This window comes from Anser cygnoides, chromosome 20, assembly GCF_040182565.1.
Source record: "Anser cygnoides isolate HZ-2024a breed goose chromosome 20, Taihu_goose_T2T_genome, whole genome shotgun sequence".
Taxonomy (NCBI): Eukaryota; Metazoa; Chordata; class Aves; order Anseriformes; family Anatidae; genus Anser; species Anser cygnoides.
The window spans coordinates 9,674,656-9,689,429 of record NC_089892.1 but is presented as its reverse complement, the minus strand read 5'-3'; the positions used below and the strand labels follow the sequence as shown (position 1 = coordinate 9,689,429).

Here is a 14,774-nt window from a genome sequence, read left to right as displayed (position 1 = left end):
ATGGGAGGCTGGAGGGCTGCACAGGGTCCTAATGTTTGGCTCTCGGGCCATGGCTGACTTGAAAACAGCCGTAACAAGCCTCAGTAGTCATTTCTGGAGATGTCCTGGTGGAGTTGCAGGGGATAGGTGATATCCTGCTCGTCCCAGCCACAAAGGCTTGGAGGAGCAGCGGTGGGACAAGAGGGGAGGTTCAGCAGTTTGATGGAAATCACCCCCATGTGCAGGGAGACAGACACAGTTACTAGGCGGCTTGCCCTGCACCTTGCCCGTTTATTTATTTCTGAGCTTCCTCCCTTTCCGTGTGGTGCCCACAAACGCTTTCATGCTTCCCTCTTTGGAGTTGCTTTGGGATGCTCCCAGGCCCCGAAGCAGCTTTGGGTGAAACTGGTCTTGGAGAACTACCTTTGTGAGATGCTTGGCTGCCGTGCTGCCCTGTGCCCCTGCTCACTCCTGCTGCCTCCCGTGGCGCTGTGCTTGGTGTGCCGTGCTGCGTCCCGCTCCGCCGTGGTACCTGTGGGTTGGCACAATGCTGAAAGCAAAGCCCATTTCAGCAAACGGAGCTCACATTTACTCCTCAAACCTAGCACTGTCTGCCATTCCACAAGTCCTTCTGCCCGTTCCAGTCGTAGCCGGTTAACCATTTCTCTCCTGCCCCTCCTTGCCCCCGTCTCTCACCCTAAACCCCCTCCCGTGGGAGCCGAGCGGTCGAGCAGGGTGCCTGCAGCGCCTGCCCTCTCACCCTGCTCCCTGCGCCCCTGTCCCTCGCAGCCCATCCCGGACACGAGCCCCATGAAGCGCTCCATCTCCACGCTGACCCCGCAGCGCCCGCACGCCATGCACCTCTACGAGTACTCCCTGGAGCGCATGCCGACCGACCAGGTGCACCACCACCACCACCACCGCTGCCACCGGCGGAAAGAGAAGAAGCAGAAGTCCTTGGACAGGTCCCCACATCAGATGGCCGACGGGGAAGCCGGTACGAGCTTTGCCTTTAGCGGGGATTTGTCCTCCTCCTCCCTTTGGGGTGGGCACTTGGTGCGATTTGGGGTCCCGTCCCCGTGGAGGGAGCGTGTTGGTGACCCCCACAACCGATGTTCTCCTTCCAGTGGCCCAGTCTGGCGAGTCTTCTTCCAAGGACAAGAAGCAGGAGCGCGGCCGGTCCCAGGAGAGGAAGCAGCACTCCTCCTCCTCCTCCGAAAAGCAGCGCTTCTACTCCTGCGACCGCTACGGCAGCCGGGACCGCTCCCAGCCCAAGTCTGCTGATCAGAGCAGGCCCACCTCGCCCAACGGGGGGCCGGAGCAAGGCCCGCACAGACAGGTGAGGGGGTGCGGGCTGGGAGGAGAGCCCTGGGGTCTGCCAGGGACCCGCGCACCTCTTCTGGGGTTTGTTTAAGATAAAGGAGACAGGCAGTGGGAGGTAAAGCCTTTGAGGTCTTGCTTACTGTAGGATGGTTTGGGCTGGAAGGAACCCTTAGAGGTCACTAGTCCTAGTCCCTGTCATGGCCAGGGACGTCTTTCACCAAGCCAGGCTGCTCAAAGGACTTTAGACACTTCTGCTTATGCACAGCTTCTCTGTGCACCTTGTTCCAGTGTCTCAACACCCTCGTTGTGAAAACTTCCCCTTATACCCAACCTAAACCTAGCCTCTTTCAGTCCAGAACCACTGTCCCATGTCCTACCACGACAGTCCCTGCTGCAAAAATCCTGCTTGCTGCTTCAGGTGCAGGACAGGGATGGAAATGTCGCCTATAGTCGCCTGATAGTTTTTTACCAGCCACCCACGGAGTGACTCAGTGCCTCTCGCAGAGCCCCCGCCCAGTGACTCCCTTGCTAACAGGTTCAGTGCAGCAATCTGGAAGGCCCGAGCCTTGTCTGGGCTTGCTGCTGGTGGAAAATAATATCCATGAGCCCAGGCAGGCTGGAAGCGCGGGGAGGGATGCTCCGTTGGGCAGCCGAGCTGGCCCACTCCCCCAGCACCTGCCCAGTGCCACAAGCACTTGGTGACTGTAGGATAAATCCTTGCCATGGCCACACGAGCTCGAGTGCAGGGGCTGCAGGCGGCCAAATCCCTGATTTCAGCTGGGTTCACTCATGTTAGTGGTATCAGGGGTGTCAGGCTCCAGCTGCTGATGTGTGGGCCTCAGAGCTGTCCTGTAGCGTGCTGTATTGTGGAACAGGTACATTTATTTATTTATCTGGTTTTCGAGAACAAGTCCTGTTCCCCTGGTGACAGATCAATCTGCAAAGCTGCTCCCGAGCTGAGAGAGGAAACCAGAGCAAGGGAGAGCAGGAACGCAGGGAAAGGCAGGACCTGGGGGAAGGGAAAGGGCCCAGCCCCAGGCCAGCAGGATCCCTGCAAACACCTCAATGTGACGTACCAGGAGGGGCTCTGGCCGTGCTCCAAACCCCGCTAAGTCTGCAGCCTGCGGGTGGCTCAGGAAGGGCTCTCTTACATGCTTGGTTTACCAGAATTTTAAATAGCATGTATGTTTTTAATTTTAGTTCTTTTTTTTTTTTTTGTAAGTATTTTAATTCTGAGCCTCAGGCCCCTGGAAAGATCTGGGCTTCCTCCCTCGGACAGTTTAGGTCACTGGGTGGCGGTGAGCGTCTCCCTCACCTCCACCACCGTGGGGAAAGCTTGGCTGGGACCACGGGGCTGTAGCAGAAAGGGTGAAGGGATTTTTTAAATGTTCTCCCAGGCCGGTTCCTGCCCTGCCCAGGGAGAAGGTGAACAGAAATGCCAAAAAAAGGCTGCTCCTCTCGCTCAGGGCACTTTTCCTGGTTGTAGCTTAGTTCATGTCCACACACCACTGTTAGTCATGCAGGCAGCTGCCGGTCTCTTCTACTGTTCAGGTAGTACGGGTGTAATATTAACAAGAAGGTGGTGAACACATTTTTCAGTATTCTTCTTTAGGGAGCCCTCTTGTTAAAGCCAAAGCCTATCCAAAAATCTTTTTGTTGCTGTTTCTTCAGGAAGTAGCTATTTAATCAAATCGCATTTTATTCCTAAAACTATGAAAAAAAAAATTCAGTCCCCAAATCCTCCTCCTGCATAACCCAATTTTGAGCACAGAAATGTTCCCCAGCATCAGCATTCACAACCATAAGGTGAAGTCAAGCAAAAATTTGCCCCAAAGCAGAGAGTGCTGTTTTGCAAAATTGTGTTTGCCAAAAAAAAAAAAAAAGAAAACAGCAGGTTTTTGAGCTGCCCACGGCGTTGCTGAGGTAAGGGGCATGTCGGGACTGTGTGTACTGTGGGTGCCTTCCCCCCGGGCAGTGTCCCCTGCTGTTGGAGCCGTCTGCCAGTTTGCGTCCTACCGATGCTCTGATCGTTTCTGTCCCTACCTGCTCCTCGCAGACCCCTTAGTTCTCCAGCTCTTCACATCTCTTGTTTGATTATTTCTCGAGAACCTCCTTCCCCTGACTGTGCGTGTCTAAACTCTCTCTTTTTTTTGCTTCTCTTTCCTCTTGTGACTTGTCTCTCCCCCCTGTCGCTTCTCCTTCTGTTTTACACCTGCCTGCCTTTGTGTTCGTCCGGCGTTTCCCTTTTTTTTATTTTTTCATTTGCTCTGTTCCAATTTTTATCTAGGGCAGTGGTTCGGTTAACGGGAGCCCCTTGCTGTCGACATCTGGTGCTAGTACCCCCTGCCGGGGTCGGAGGCAGCTCCCGCAGACCCCCCTGACCCCACGCCCCAGCATCACTTACAAGACCGCCAACTCCTCGCCCGTCCACTTCACCACCTCCCCGGGCGGCCTGCCCCCTTTCTCCCCGGGACGCCTGAGCCGCGGTCTGTCCGAGCACAACGCGCTGCTGCGCGGGGACCAGCAGCCGCCCCCGGCCGCGGTGGCCCGCATCGGCTCCGACCCCTACCTGGGCCACCGCGATGCCGCCGACAGCCCCTGCGGTGCGGCGCCCGAGGACACGCTCACCTTCGAGGAGGCGGTGGCCACCAACTCGGGGCGTTCCTCCAGGACTTCTTACGTCTCCTCCTTGACCTCCCAGTCTCACCAAGCCCGACGGGTGCCCAACGGCTACCACTACACGCTGGGGCTCAACACGGGCCCTGGCACTGGCGCCCGGGGACGGAGCTACTACCACGAAGCCGACGAGGACGACTGGTGCTAGCGGCACGGCGAAGCCCTCGGAGGTGTGCAAAGTCGATGAGTTTTATCATCTGGAAGGCTGTGCGCTCAGACACGCGGTGCCCGGGGGCAGCCCCCGCCGCCAGAACTGCTCTGCCCCACTCCGAGACCTCCGGAGACACTTGTGCAGCCTCTCTCCTGCCCCCTTTTTTTCTTTCTTATTTTTTTTCTATTATTTTTTTTCCCCACTAAAATATACCAAGGAAGAAGGCTCCCTCCTGGGGGGCAGTGCATCTTTCCCCCCTTCTCGCCCACCTCCCTGCTGCCTCCAAAGACGTGCACCAGATGCCAAACCCGCGAGGCACGCGAGGAGCCACGACGGCGGACCAGCAGGCCGTCGATCCTTTTCGGGCTTGGCACCGTTTTGGTCGGGCTATGCCTTTATTTTTTATTTTATTTTTCTCCCCGCCCCAGTCGGGCTGGGAGTCGGGGTTGCAAAAACGGACACCGGCGAACAAAGCTTGACCCCGTGTTTTATCTCATTCACCGCCGAGAGGGAAGAGATCTACCTAAGGAACTGGGAGAGGAGGAAAAAAAACAAACAACCCGCAGATCGGAACAAAGGACGGTCCGTTGGGACTTGATGTTCAGCCGCAGCGCCCCTTCCCAGCCGAGCCAGGAACTCGCTGCTTTGCCCCCGCCGCTGCGTGGCCCCCTCACGCTCATCTCCACTTCGGGTCCTTCCCACCCAGCCACCAGAAAGCCACCCGAGAGCCCCTTCGTCAGGACTGCTTCCTTGCTGCTGAGACTTTTCTTCCCGTCCCTCTCTCCTGTCGACTGCAACACGCCCTCACTGTTTTGTCTTGTTTACAATATAAGCTTGATTTAGCAAAAAAAAAAAAAGAAAAAAAAAGAAAACCTAAAAAACAGGAGAAAAAAAGGAAAAAAGTGTAGGGGTGAGAAGAAGAAATGTTATTGGTTTTATATCAAGCTATTAGATAGAACTTTAACTTTTCATTGTGTGCATTTTTGTAAATTGTACAGTAAAAAAAAAAGAAAACGGAAAAAAAAAAAAAGAAAAATTTACTCTTTATGTAGAGAATCAGTCCAATTGTCATTCCAGGTCCCACCGTTTCTACCGAATGCTCCAGTTGTTCACTACTAAGTGCCTAACCTTTGAAATCTTTCACAGCGACGATGCAAACCTCTCGCTTCGGACCTGGGGGAGCGCGGGGGGCAGGGGCAGCGCCCAGAGGAGCCGCTCGGCTCGGCTGCCCCCGCGCCTGTCTCGGCCGGCTCCTCCTGCGCCGGGCTGGAAGCTGACAGTGGGGAAGGCAAACATGCTTTGGGGTTGGTTTGGGTTTTGTTGGCCTTTTTTTCCTTTTTTTTTTTTTTTTTTAATTATAATTTAATTGTTGGGAGCGGGAGGGGTGTAACTGCAGCAGAAGAAACTGGCCTTTGCTCGTGGACTGGCGTTTAGGTCCTGTGGGAGAGGTGCAGGGGTGGCGGCGCAGAGTTTGCAGCGGTGCTCCTGCAGGAGAAGAAGCATCTTTCGCACTGCATGTCTAGTCGTAGTCGGGCTGCGAGAGCTGCGGCCGTGTCCCGTGGTGCGTCGTTTGTGTTGGGGGCAGATGGAGAGAGTCTTGTTTTTATTGCCTGTTCAAAAGAGAAAAACAAAAAACAAAATGAAAAAGCAAAACCTCTAACTCTGATTCTCAGGGATGAGATTTCTGTGTTCTTGCAACGACTCTTGTGTTGGACAATTTCTTTATTTTGTTGCACGTGTGGATTTCTGCACTTTGAGCCTGGGAAGAGGCAAAGATGACATGCCGGCAGGGAGGAAGTGCGGAAAGAAAAGCCTGGGAAGGACCCGGTGTCCATGGCTTTGACGAACTTCTGTAGGGCTAATTTGGGGCACAGGGAGGCCAGAAGACGCGTGGTACGCTGGCAGAAGGTTAGAGGAGGAGGGTTGGGAGGTGCCGGTAGGGCAAAAACAATGATAGGAAAGAGGAAAGGATTGGGCAGCTGTGTTTTGTGGGAGGCTCTACCAAGCCCCAGAACTGTGAAACTTCTCAAGGCGAAGCGGTCGCTTAAACCGGGGGGAGATCCCGGTGGGCCCTGGTGATAGGTTTGGCAGTGAGGGTGGTTTCAGGGGATGCTACCAAAACGCTCAGGAGGTTGCTGGTGCTCTCAGCAAAGTCCTCCAGCCTCCCGCGGGGAGCAGTCTGCTGTAGGGTGGTTCTTCACATCTGTAGCTTTTCTGTTGAGAAAATTCAACCTGTTGCGTTTTCGTTGCGTGTTTTTTGTTCCGTTACTAAATGATAATCTCTGGCCGATCTCATCCCTGGATTCTGCTAAAGGATAACTCCTGTCTCTATCTCTGTCTCTGTATTTATGTGCACTTTGAATAAAGGAAGTGCGGTAGCCAGAGGTCCGCTATGGGTAATGGCTGTAATTTGCAAACGGAGGGCTATGCAACAAGATGACACGTAAGGAAACACATCCACACCACAGACAGAAAGACCTTCATCCATTCTGTAGCTTTATCTGCTGGATCTTCCTGTTTCAGGCTTCAGCATGATTGTGACCAAATGTTTTATACATTTTCCTTATATGAAGGCACAAACACTTTATTTGAAATTTTAAAGGAAACATTACTATTTCACTCCAAGGAGGGAGAGGGAAAACGCAATCTCTCTGACAGTGCATGCAAACATTGTACCCACACCGGAAAGCAAAAGAGATGTCTTTCTGTACCCAGCAATTTTGCCTTTTCTCCCCTCGGCCTTGCCCCTTTCCCCATCGTTTTAGACCTTAGACCCCACAGCCCCTCACTAATTCCCCCCTGGAAGCGCACAGCCCAGCGATGGCGTGGGATCACTTCAGTCCTTATGCAGAACACAACGAAGAAGCTCCAGTTGTCTAATCCTCCACCCGCCTCGTAGGCGTTGCTTCAAACGCTGACGGTGACAGTCAAGCCTGACCACGGTTGTTCATATAACCCTTTTTCCTCTATTTTTACAGCCTCTCTGCTGTCTCTTAAATGCATACATCATATTTCCAAGAATCCTCATAGTGAGTTGCCAAACTTGAATTGCACCGATCAGTTTTCTGCATCCAGAACCAGTCTCGTAGTGGCTGTACTTTGAATAAGTAATGTTTGCATGTAAAATATATACATATATACATATATATAAAAAGTATGTGCATGGAAAATGTTTATCTTCGTACTTTTTTGATACAATGTATTCATCAGTTGTTAATTTTTAATTATATTTGATATAAATTGGGGGTTTGTTGCAAAACTTTATATTTAAAAAAAACAGTGTTAAAAATTACAAAAGTTCCAACCATGCAACACAACTGGAACTTTGCCCAAAAAAAAAAAAGGAAAAAAAGAGAAAAAAAAAGGTTCTGTGATTGCCTAGTTTGCTGCCTGAGTAATATTTATCAGCCAAACTTTGAATTCTGCAGTTGTTTCTACAATTACATTTTGTATGAAGCAAAGTCCTTGAATTAAAATAAAAACTTAGCAAAAAACCTTACAAATTCAAAGACGGTGTGTGCAGTGTGCCTGGTGACCGGGAGCCCGCCTTCCTGAGCGCAGCCTCCGACCGAAGCTTGCCTTTGCCACCACCTCCAGTGGCAGCCTGTGAAATCCGGAGTGAAAGCGGATTCGGTGCCGAATTGGGATGCCGTGAGCAATTGGCCGTGCCTGTGGCTGTTGCCCCGCAGATGCTCGGTTTGAGTAGGGAGGCGTTTGCAAATTTGCCTTTTCAGAGTGGATCCAGTGTGAAGGTTCTGATTCCTGGAGTCCAACAGGCAGCAAAATCACATCATTTAATTGAGGGTTTCCAAATGAAAAAAAAAAAAAAACAAAGCATCTAGCAGTGATTGATTCCTGCGGCTTGCAGGAGGACGTTAACAGAGGGACCTTTCTCTTGTTGAGGCGGACAAACGCGGGCAAGGCGACTCCTTTGGCATTAACCCTTATTAAACCTTTCCTTCTCCCAGCAAGAATTTTTGGTGCTACCTTGGATAGGCACGGGCATGGAATCAGCAGCACGCAGGGGCTGCTGGGTGTCTAGCTTGTACCACAGCACTTGTTAAAAAATAAGAATAATAACAATGCTTGCTGAGAGGACCTTGAAGTTCCAGCTACCGAGGCTTGCAATGAGGGGAAGGCAAACCCCAGGGCTGGTGGCACATGGGGAAGGAACTTTCAATTTCTTCTGGTACCTGGATAACCTTCTTATTTCCTACCCGGGACGAGCACTGCATGAATCTCCCTCACTGGGATCTGCTGCTGTGACACTTCTGACAACTCTAGGAACTCTCCAGTATTGGAAAAAAAATAATTACTAGCAGTTGAAGAGCACAGGAGGAAGAAAGAGCATTGCATTTTTGCATTTTTCAGTGTTCTTCAGAGCCCAAGGTCAAGTTTAGGATTCATTTTTCTTCTCTCTTGTTGCATCTTTGCTGTGATGAGACCACTCGAGGTCCCACCCGAGATTCATGGGCCACGTTTATAGCAAGGAGAAGGTCTTTTCCCTCTCAATCAACAGGTCAGGCTGTAGCATGGGAAAAATGGTTTTGCTTGAGGTCCCACAGCAAGTTACTGACAAAGTTTGGAGCAGAGTAATTTCTCTTTGCTGTTAACTGTGGGCTGTGTGGGGTCTGGGTTCCTTTGGAGCTGGGAACAGCAGAGCACAGGGGAGAAGTGTAGGATTTTTTTTTTTTATTTTTTTTTTTTGAGCTATCCCAAACAAACAGGAGAAATGGAGATTTCTGAATGTGTCTGAGCAAGGAAAGGTCTGAGAAATGGTGCAAGACCTGAGCGTTAGTGTGCATCCCAACTGCAGCCGGGACCCCTGGGGTCAGCGCCCCGCAGCCACTGGGGAGCTGGAAGCTGCCTGGGGTCAGCAGCAACCTCTGCCCTCCAGATGCGCATCGCACGGGAGCTCCATCACTACTTTAGAATCCCGTACGTGTTTCCAAATCCTGAAAGCCTTTGGGGGCTTTTAATTTTGTTTCTATCATCTTTATTACGTACGAGCCTCATTCCCTCAGCCCACGAGAGGCCGGCAGCAGCACACCCCGCTGCCGCTCCAGGGCACTGCTGGTGCTGGGGCGAAGGGGCTGGAGAGGCCCTGGAGCATCTCCCCCGGCCAAGGCACAGGAGGGAGCTGGAATGAATGGTTTTGAGTCCTGAGGGACTCTGCTAAGTGGCCCTGTGTTTGTTCTGGTGGAAAGCAACAGGCCTTGGACCATAGTTTCACTCCGGTGCACTTCTTGCAGGCCACTGGGTCTCAGAACTGGCATAATGCTGTTGGTGCCACGCAGCTGTGAGGGGGTTTGCAAGGGGTCTGCCCCCAGAGGCACACCTTGCTGCTATGTTTCAGGCCCTGGTAGCTGTTCTAGCCCTGCAGACAGAATCCAGGCTGTGGAGCAGCATTTCCCAATCCCCACACCTCGTTTTGCCATTAGGGGGTAGCATTTTCAGGCCTTTTCTACTTTCTACGGAAGAGAAGAGGAAAAAGGCTGATACACGGCCCCTCGCAGCTTGTAGAGGTCGTTCCCTGAGACATTTGCCTTAGCATGCAGAAAGCTGCGGGTGAGAGCTGCACACATCTGAGCCCAGGGCTCGCCTGGCCTTTCGTGCACCGGGAGCAGGCCAGCCCCATGCCACCCGTCCGAATCCCCGTTCCAGCCCCATGTGCAGTCAGCGCCGAAGACTCCAAGGTGACAAATTGCCCATCCCAGCAGCTCGCTTGGATTCATCCCTCTCGAACAGCCCCAGGTAGCTGTCCCAGTGTTTGCAAAGCTGTGGGAAGTAAGATACAGAAGTGCCTGATGGTAATAACGAGACTTTGCTTAACGCTTTCCCTCAGCACGTCCCCAAATATTTGGCAAAAGAGGCTGGTTTAGCACCTTCATTCGATTAAGAAAGGAAACTGAGGCACCTGAAGGAGAACAAGCTGCCCAGGGTCACCAGCAAGCGAGTGCAGAACAAGGACAAGGGCTCCTGCACAGGCTCCTGCTTCCTTCATGTCTCAGTATTTAAAATCCCCTGAGCACGTGTGGTTTTTGTACATCCACAGGCTCCTAGCAGGGTGCTAGTGAGGCAACACCAGAAATTTGGCACCTCACTAACAGGCATTTTGGTTAACTGGAGGCGATTCAAAGAAGAAATAAGAACAATGAAGAAGGTCCGGGACCGATCTATGGCGATAGCTGCAAGGAGCTCTGTGCTGAGATGGAGGAGGGGGCTCTGATAACACCCTGCGGATATTTGGGGGAAGCCCCGAGGTGAAGGAGCAGCACTGCTGAGGCTGTTTGGGGAGGGAGGCCAGAGCAAAACATCTCCCGAGCCAATGGATGGAAACAGCAGGACGGCGCCGCTTTACCTGCAGAGGACGCACTGGCAAATGCTGATGGAGCCGAGCTGTGATAAGTCCAAGAAAAACGTATCACTAACCGTAGCTTGTTCATTTTGTCCTTGTCTCCACTTTCTGTGATTACTTTGAAACAGAATATCCCAGCACTGGCTTTGTCTACATCTGTTCTTATTATTTCTGTCTTCTCGGCAGCCTTCTCTGTGCCCAGCCCAGCACAAGTGGGTGATGGCACTGTCCCAGCCCAGCTGTGCCTGCAGGGGTCTGCGGCACCCACCGGGGGCAGAGCCCCCTTTTCCTGCAGGAGCCCGAGGAAGGGAGCGGGTGAGCTTGTGTCACTGGGTTCAGCAAAACGATCACCTGCATGAAAAGGTGCAGCTGAGCAGTCGGGGCTGTGACAGAGCAAATGTATTTCTTTCACAAGTTTTTATCTTGTTTTTTTTCGGTTTTTTTTTGTTTGTTTGTTTGGTTTTTTGTTTTCCTCCTGTTGGAGTGGAGAGCATTTAAAAGATATGGGTGTGCAGGTGATCCACCTAAAAGCTGCTGCTGCAGTGGGATGGCAGTTTGGGCAAGGAACAAAGGGCATTGCATTGCATTGCGAGGCAGGTTGCACGTCCCCTGGTTGAGCTCTGCTGCAGGACAGACAAGAAATGCAGCAGGAGAATTTCTGCTGGGCAGAAGGTCACAGCTGTGGAGATCGATGGGATCCAGCAACACCTGAGACTGAAAAGCCAAACCTGTATCACATGTGAATAAAATCCTCTGCGCTGCAAGAAAAGTGGCTCCTTGAGTGTTTCTGACCTTCGTCTCCGGGATGCCCTCGGTGTGCAGCAGGGGAAGGGCTGGGAGGTGGGGACAGGAGCAGGACGCGATGTGGGGACACAGGAGCAGGACAAGTCATGGGGGCATGGGGCTGAGTGGTGCCTCGGCACCGCCTGTGGCATTTATGGGGCAAACTCACTCGGGGGGCACCTGCCCGCAAACACCTCCCGCCCTGATGCCGTTTGGTTGTGGCCGGGGCAGCAGGGGGTGGCAGTGCCCCGTGGGTGCCCACCGCAGCCACCGAGCTCCTCGAAGCCCCCCAGCATAGGGGGGTGGGTTTAACCCCTGCAATGCCATGGAGGGGGCGAGGAGAGGGGGAACGGAACCCAGAGGACACGGGGGCAGCTCTGGCAGGGGGGTTGGGGTCCTTCCCCCAGCCCCAAACGCTATTTATTGGGGGTAAACACCCCAATAACACCCGCATCAACATTTATGGGCTATATTTATTTATTTATTTATTGGGGGGGGGTGCAGTCTAGTTTACTAACGGTGCCCCAAGCACCGCGGGGGGGGGGGGGAGCATTAACCCCTGCGCTCCCGGTTGCGCGTGCACGGCCCGGCAATGCAGGCGTGTGCCGGGGAGGGGGCGGAGGGAGGGGAGGGTGTCGGGTGTCCCCCCCCTGCCGTCCCCTCCCTGCGGGGGTCCCGCGGGGCGGGGCGGGGGCGGGGGCGGGGGGCCGGGATGCGCCGGGCCGGGAACGGGGCCGGGGCCGGGGCCGGGGCGCACGATGCGCTGCGGGGCGCTGGCTCTGGCGCTGCTCTGCGCCCTGCCCCTGCGAGCAGCGGGGCCGGAGCCCCCCGAGACGGGCTCTGGGATGTACCCAGGTAGGAGCTGCACCCCCCCCCCCCCTCCCGGGGGTGGGATGGGGGGGGGGGGGGAGCAAGGGGAGGCTCGCCCGGGGGTCCCCGCTCCCCACGCTCCCCGCCGGCCGGTGGGGATGCTCCGGGAGAGGAGGCGAGGCGGTGTCCGCTAGGATGCACTGTTCAACCAGGATTGCAGCCCCGGGCTCGGCAGTGCGGTGTGCCCCCTCCTGCAGCCTCGGGGCTGCCCCCCCGGCCCGGTGCTCGGGGGTCCCCGGATGCTGGGGGGGGGGGGGTCCCATCTCCCACCGTCCCGGGTCGCGGCTGGTGCTGGGACCGGGGCGCTGGGGGGGTGGCAGGCATGTCCCTGGGGGGCTGCTGGTGATGGGGAGTGAACGTGGGGGGGCTCAGTGTGTGGCAGGAATGTGGGGGGCTCAGTGTGGCATCGGGGGTCTCGGTGGCAGGGCAGTGCTGGAGGGGGGGCGCGGTGGTGGTCTCGCTGCAGAAGCAGGGCAGCTGGAGTGTGCACGGCTCCTTGGGTGTATAATGTAACATAATATATGTGTAATATAACATAACGTGTCTATGCGGGCACGAAACTCGTATTTGGGGTGCTGTGACATGTCTCCACATCCCTCACCTTTCCTCTCTGTGGGCATGAAACTCAAATTTGGGGCACTGCAGTGTCTCCACATCCCTCGTATTTCCCCTCCATGGCTGGTCGTGGTCAAGAAACTTTCACTGAAACTTTTTGGGAGCGCTGGGCCCCTTCCTTCCCAGTGGCAGAGGCTCCTGTCCAGGCTGGGGGTCAGCGGGGTCCTGGCTCCCCCCCATAGGAGGGGGCTCAGGACTGGGTGGCCGGGTGGAGGCTTTAAGCGAGCAGCTTCCAAAATTTGGAGCGTGGGGCTGGGACGTGTCACTGGGAAGTAGTGAGCTGGGGGGGGAGCACTTCCATCGCGTTGATATAAAAGAGATGTTTGCTTTGCAGGAAGCTCTGGCTGCTTGTAAGACAAACTTTACTCTGCCTGCGTTGTGCTAACGCCTATGGGTCCCGCTCAGAGGCGGTGACCCCCTGCTCAGCACAGCCCCTGCCCAAAACATGCGTGCTTGGCCCGGGGCAGAGAGTGCCGGAGGCTTCCCTGGAGCCTGGTCGGTGGGAATGCGGTTGGGAGAGGGAAAGCACCGAGTTATCTCAGCGGAGCTTAACTCCGCTTGAACCTCGGCTGGGAAGCGAGGCTGCAGCCATGCAGCCCGCAGCCTGGGAACCGAGCTGGGAACCGCATTCCAGTGGCTGAAACTGGAGCGAGATCCAAGCGTGGATAAGGCACCGGGGGGATTTTGGGGTGGAAGTGAGGAAGCTGGGAGTTAACAACTGCGGGGAGGTAGGGGGCTGTGTGCAGGGTGGGAGCAGGGCCCTCTGCAGTGCTAGGGAGCCCGAGGACAGCCAGGTGTGTGGCTTCGCCTTCGATTGCTGCTCTCTGTGCTGGTACAGGTCACAGGGCTGGTCAGGTTTTTGGTAGCTCTGAAGTGTTGTAGGTCCCCCCAGCAAACAGGGCACGGTGCTGCAAATATATGGGTTTCTGGGGCTTTGCCACAGAAGAAGGCAGCTCTCCAGGCTGAGGCTCTGCCCCTGCTGTGCCACCCCAGCCCCGATAACCACAACTCCTCCACCCTTACACGGTGCCCGGCTTCCGCCGTGCAACCCCTGTTCCTGCACACCCTCAGCTTCCAGATTCTCCCCTCTTCCCCCAGCCGAAGCTCCCAGCTGACGGGGTCCTGCCTCGTGCCCAGCCCCGCAGCGGGCTGATTTCATGTGGATTTAGGGCTGAGAGCGATGGCTGCTGGTCTTCTGCGTGGGTCAGGGGAGCAAGCAGTTATTGGTTCTGCAGCGTCACCGTCACAGGGTCGGTACCGTCCCTCATCCCTTCCTCTGCTTCTACCTGGAGGAGGGTGCAAATGGCTTGTGCCCAGGAAAAGGCACTTTGGAAGTTCCCAAGCCCCAAGGGGAGCTTTGGGCTGTCAAAGTGGGAGGTGACCTGTCCAGGAGGGGAACTGAGCTGTCACCAGCATTGTGCTTGCAGCTGTCACCAGCAGATGCTCAGTAACGATCCCGGGAGGACTGAGGGTGCCAGAAGTGGGTGGGGGCTGGACCCAGGGCACCGGGGATGTGGTCCTATCCTTCATGAGCACTGCTGCCTCAGAGCATGCCTGTACCCTTTAAAGCAAGCAGCATTTGCACCGAACTGAATCTGTCCCTCGGGCACTAATCCTCACCTTACCCAGCGCAGCAAACCCCCCTGGAAATAGGGGGACGATATTTAGGGCAGCGTTATATGGAGGTGGGTGGGAGCTGATCTCCATGCAGCCATTGCATGGGATACATGGGGATGAATAAATCACCTCCTACCTGTGCTGCAGGCAACATTTCCCCACGTTTGGGTTGCTCCAGCCCCAGCTGAACATCTCCCCTCTCCCCCACTTGCCCAGATGTGCCCGCAGGGGTCGGGATGCTCGGTTTTAAGAGGAGGAGCCATAACTGCAACCCAGCCCCCCAAACACAAACTACCCAAACCAACCAGGAAAAATTCCGTCTGCGAGCACAACCCAAAAATGAATGTGCTTGAACAATTTGCCATTAATTAAATCTTAGAGTCACCCAATTAAAATCTGCTT

At 54.7% G+C, this 14,774-nt stretch overlaps 2 protein-coding genes across 19 annotated transcripts in view; both read left to right on the top strand.

The window, feature by feature from the left end:
* The window catches only part of CACNA1B (calcium voltage-gated channel subunit alpha1 B), a 281,607-nt gene extending 276,444 nt beyond the window's left edge, over positions 1-5,163 (top strand). For 15 of the 16 annotated variants that reach the window (XM_066980520.1, XM_066980519.1, XM_066980518.1 and 12 more), the window contains 3 exons: positions 769-976; positions 1,107-1,318; positions 3,590-5,163. In XM_066980520.1, the coding sequence (XP_066836621.1) occupies positions 769-976; positions 1,107-1,318; positions 3,590-4,126 (957 nt within the window). In that variant the 3' untranslated portion in view covers positions 4,127-5,163. The remainder of the gene's footprint in view (positions 1-768; positions 977-1,106; positions 1,319-3,589) is intronic. The other variant, XM_066980515.1, reaches the window with a different exon arrangement.
* A 6,820-nt stretch (positions 5,164-11,983) lies between these two features.
* Positions 11,984-14,774, top strand: part of LOC106037043 (collagen alpha-1(II) chain) — a 75,705-nt gene continuing 72,914 nt past the window's right edge. For all 3 annotated transcript variants that reach the window (XM_066980750.1, XM_066980749.1, XM_066980751.1), the window contains exon 1: positions 11,984-12,125. In XM_066980750.1, coding sequence (XP_066836851.1) covers positions 12,029-12,125 — 97 coding nt within the window. In that variant the 5' untranslated portion in view covers positions 11,984-12,028. The remainder of the gene's footprint in view (positions 12,126-14,774) is intronic.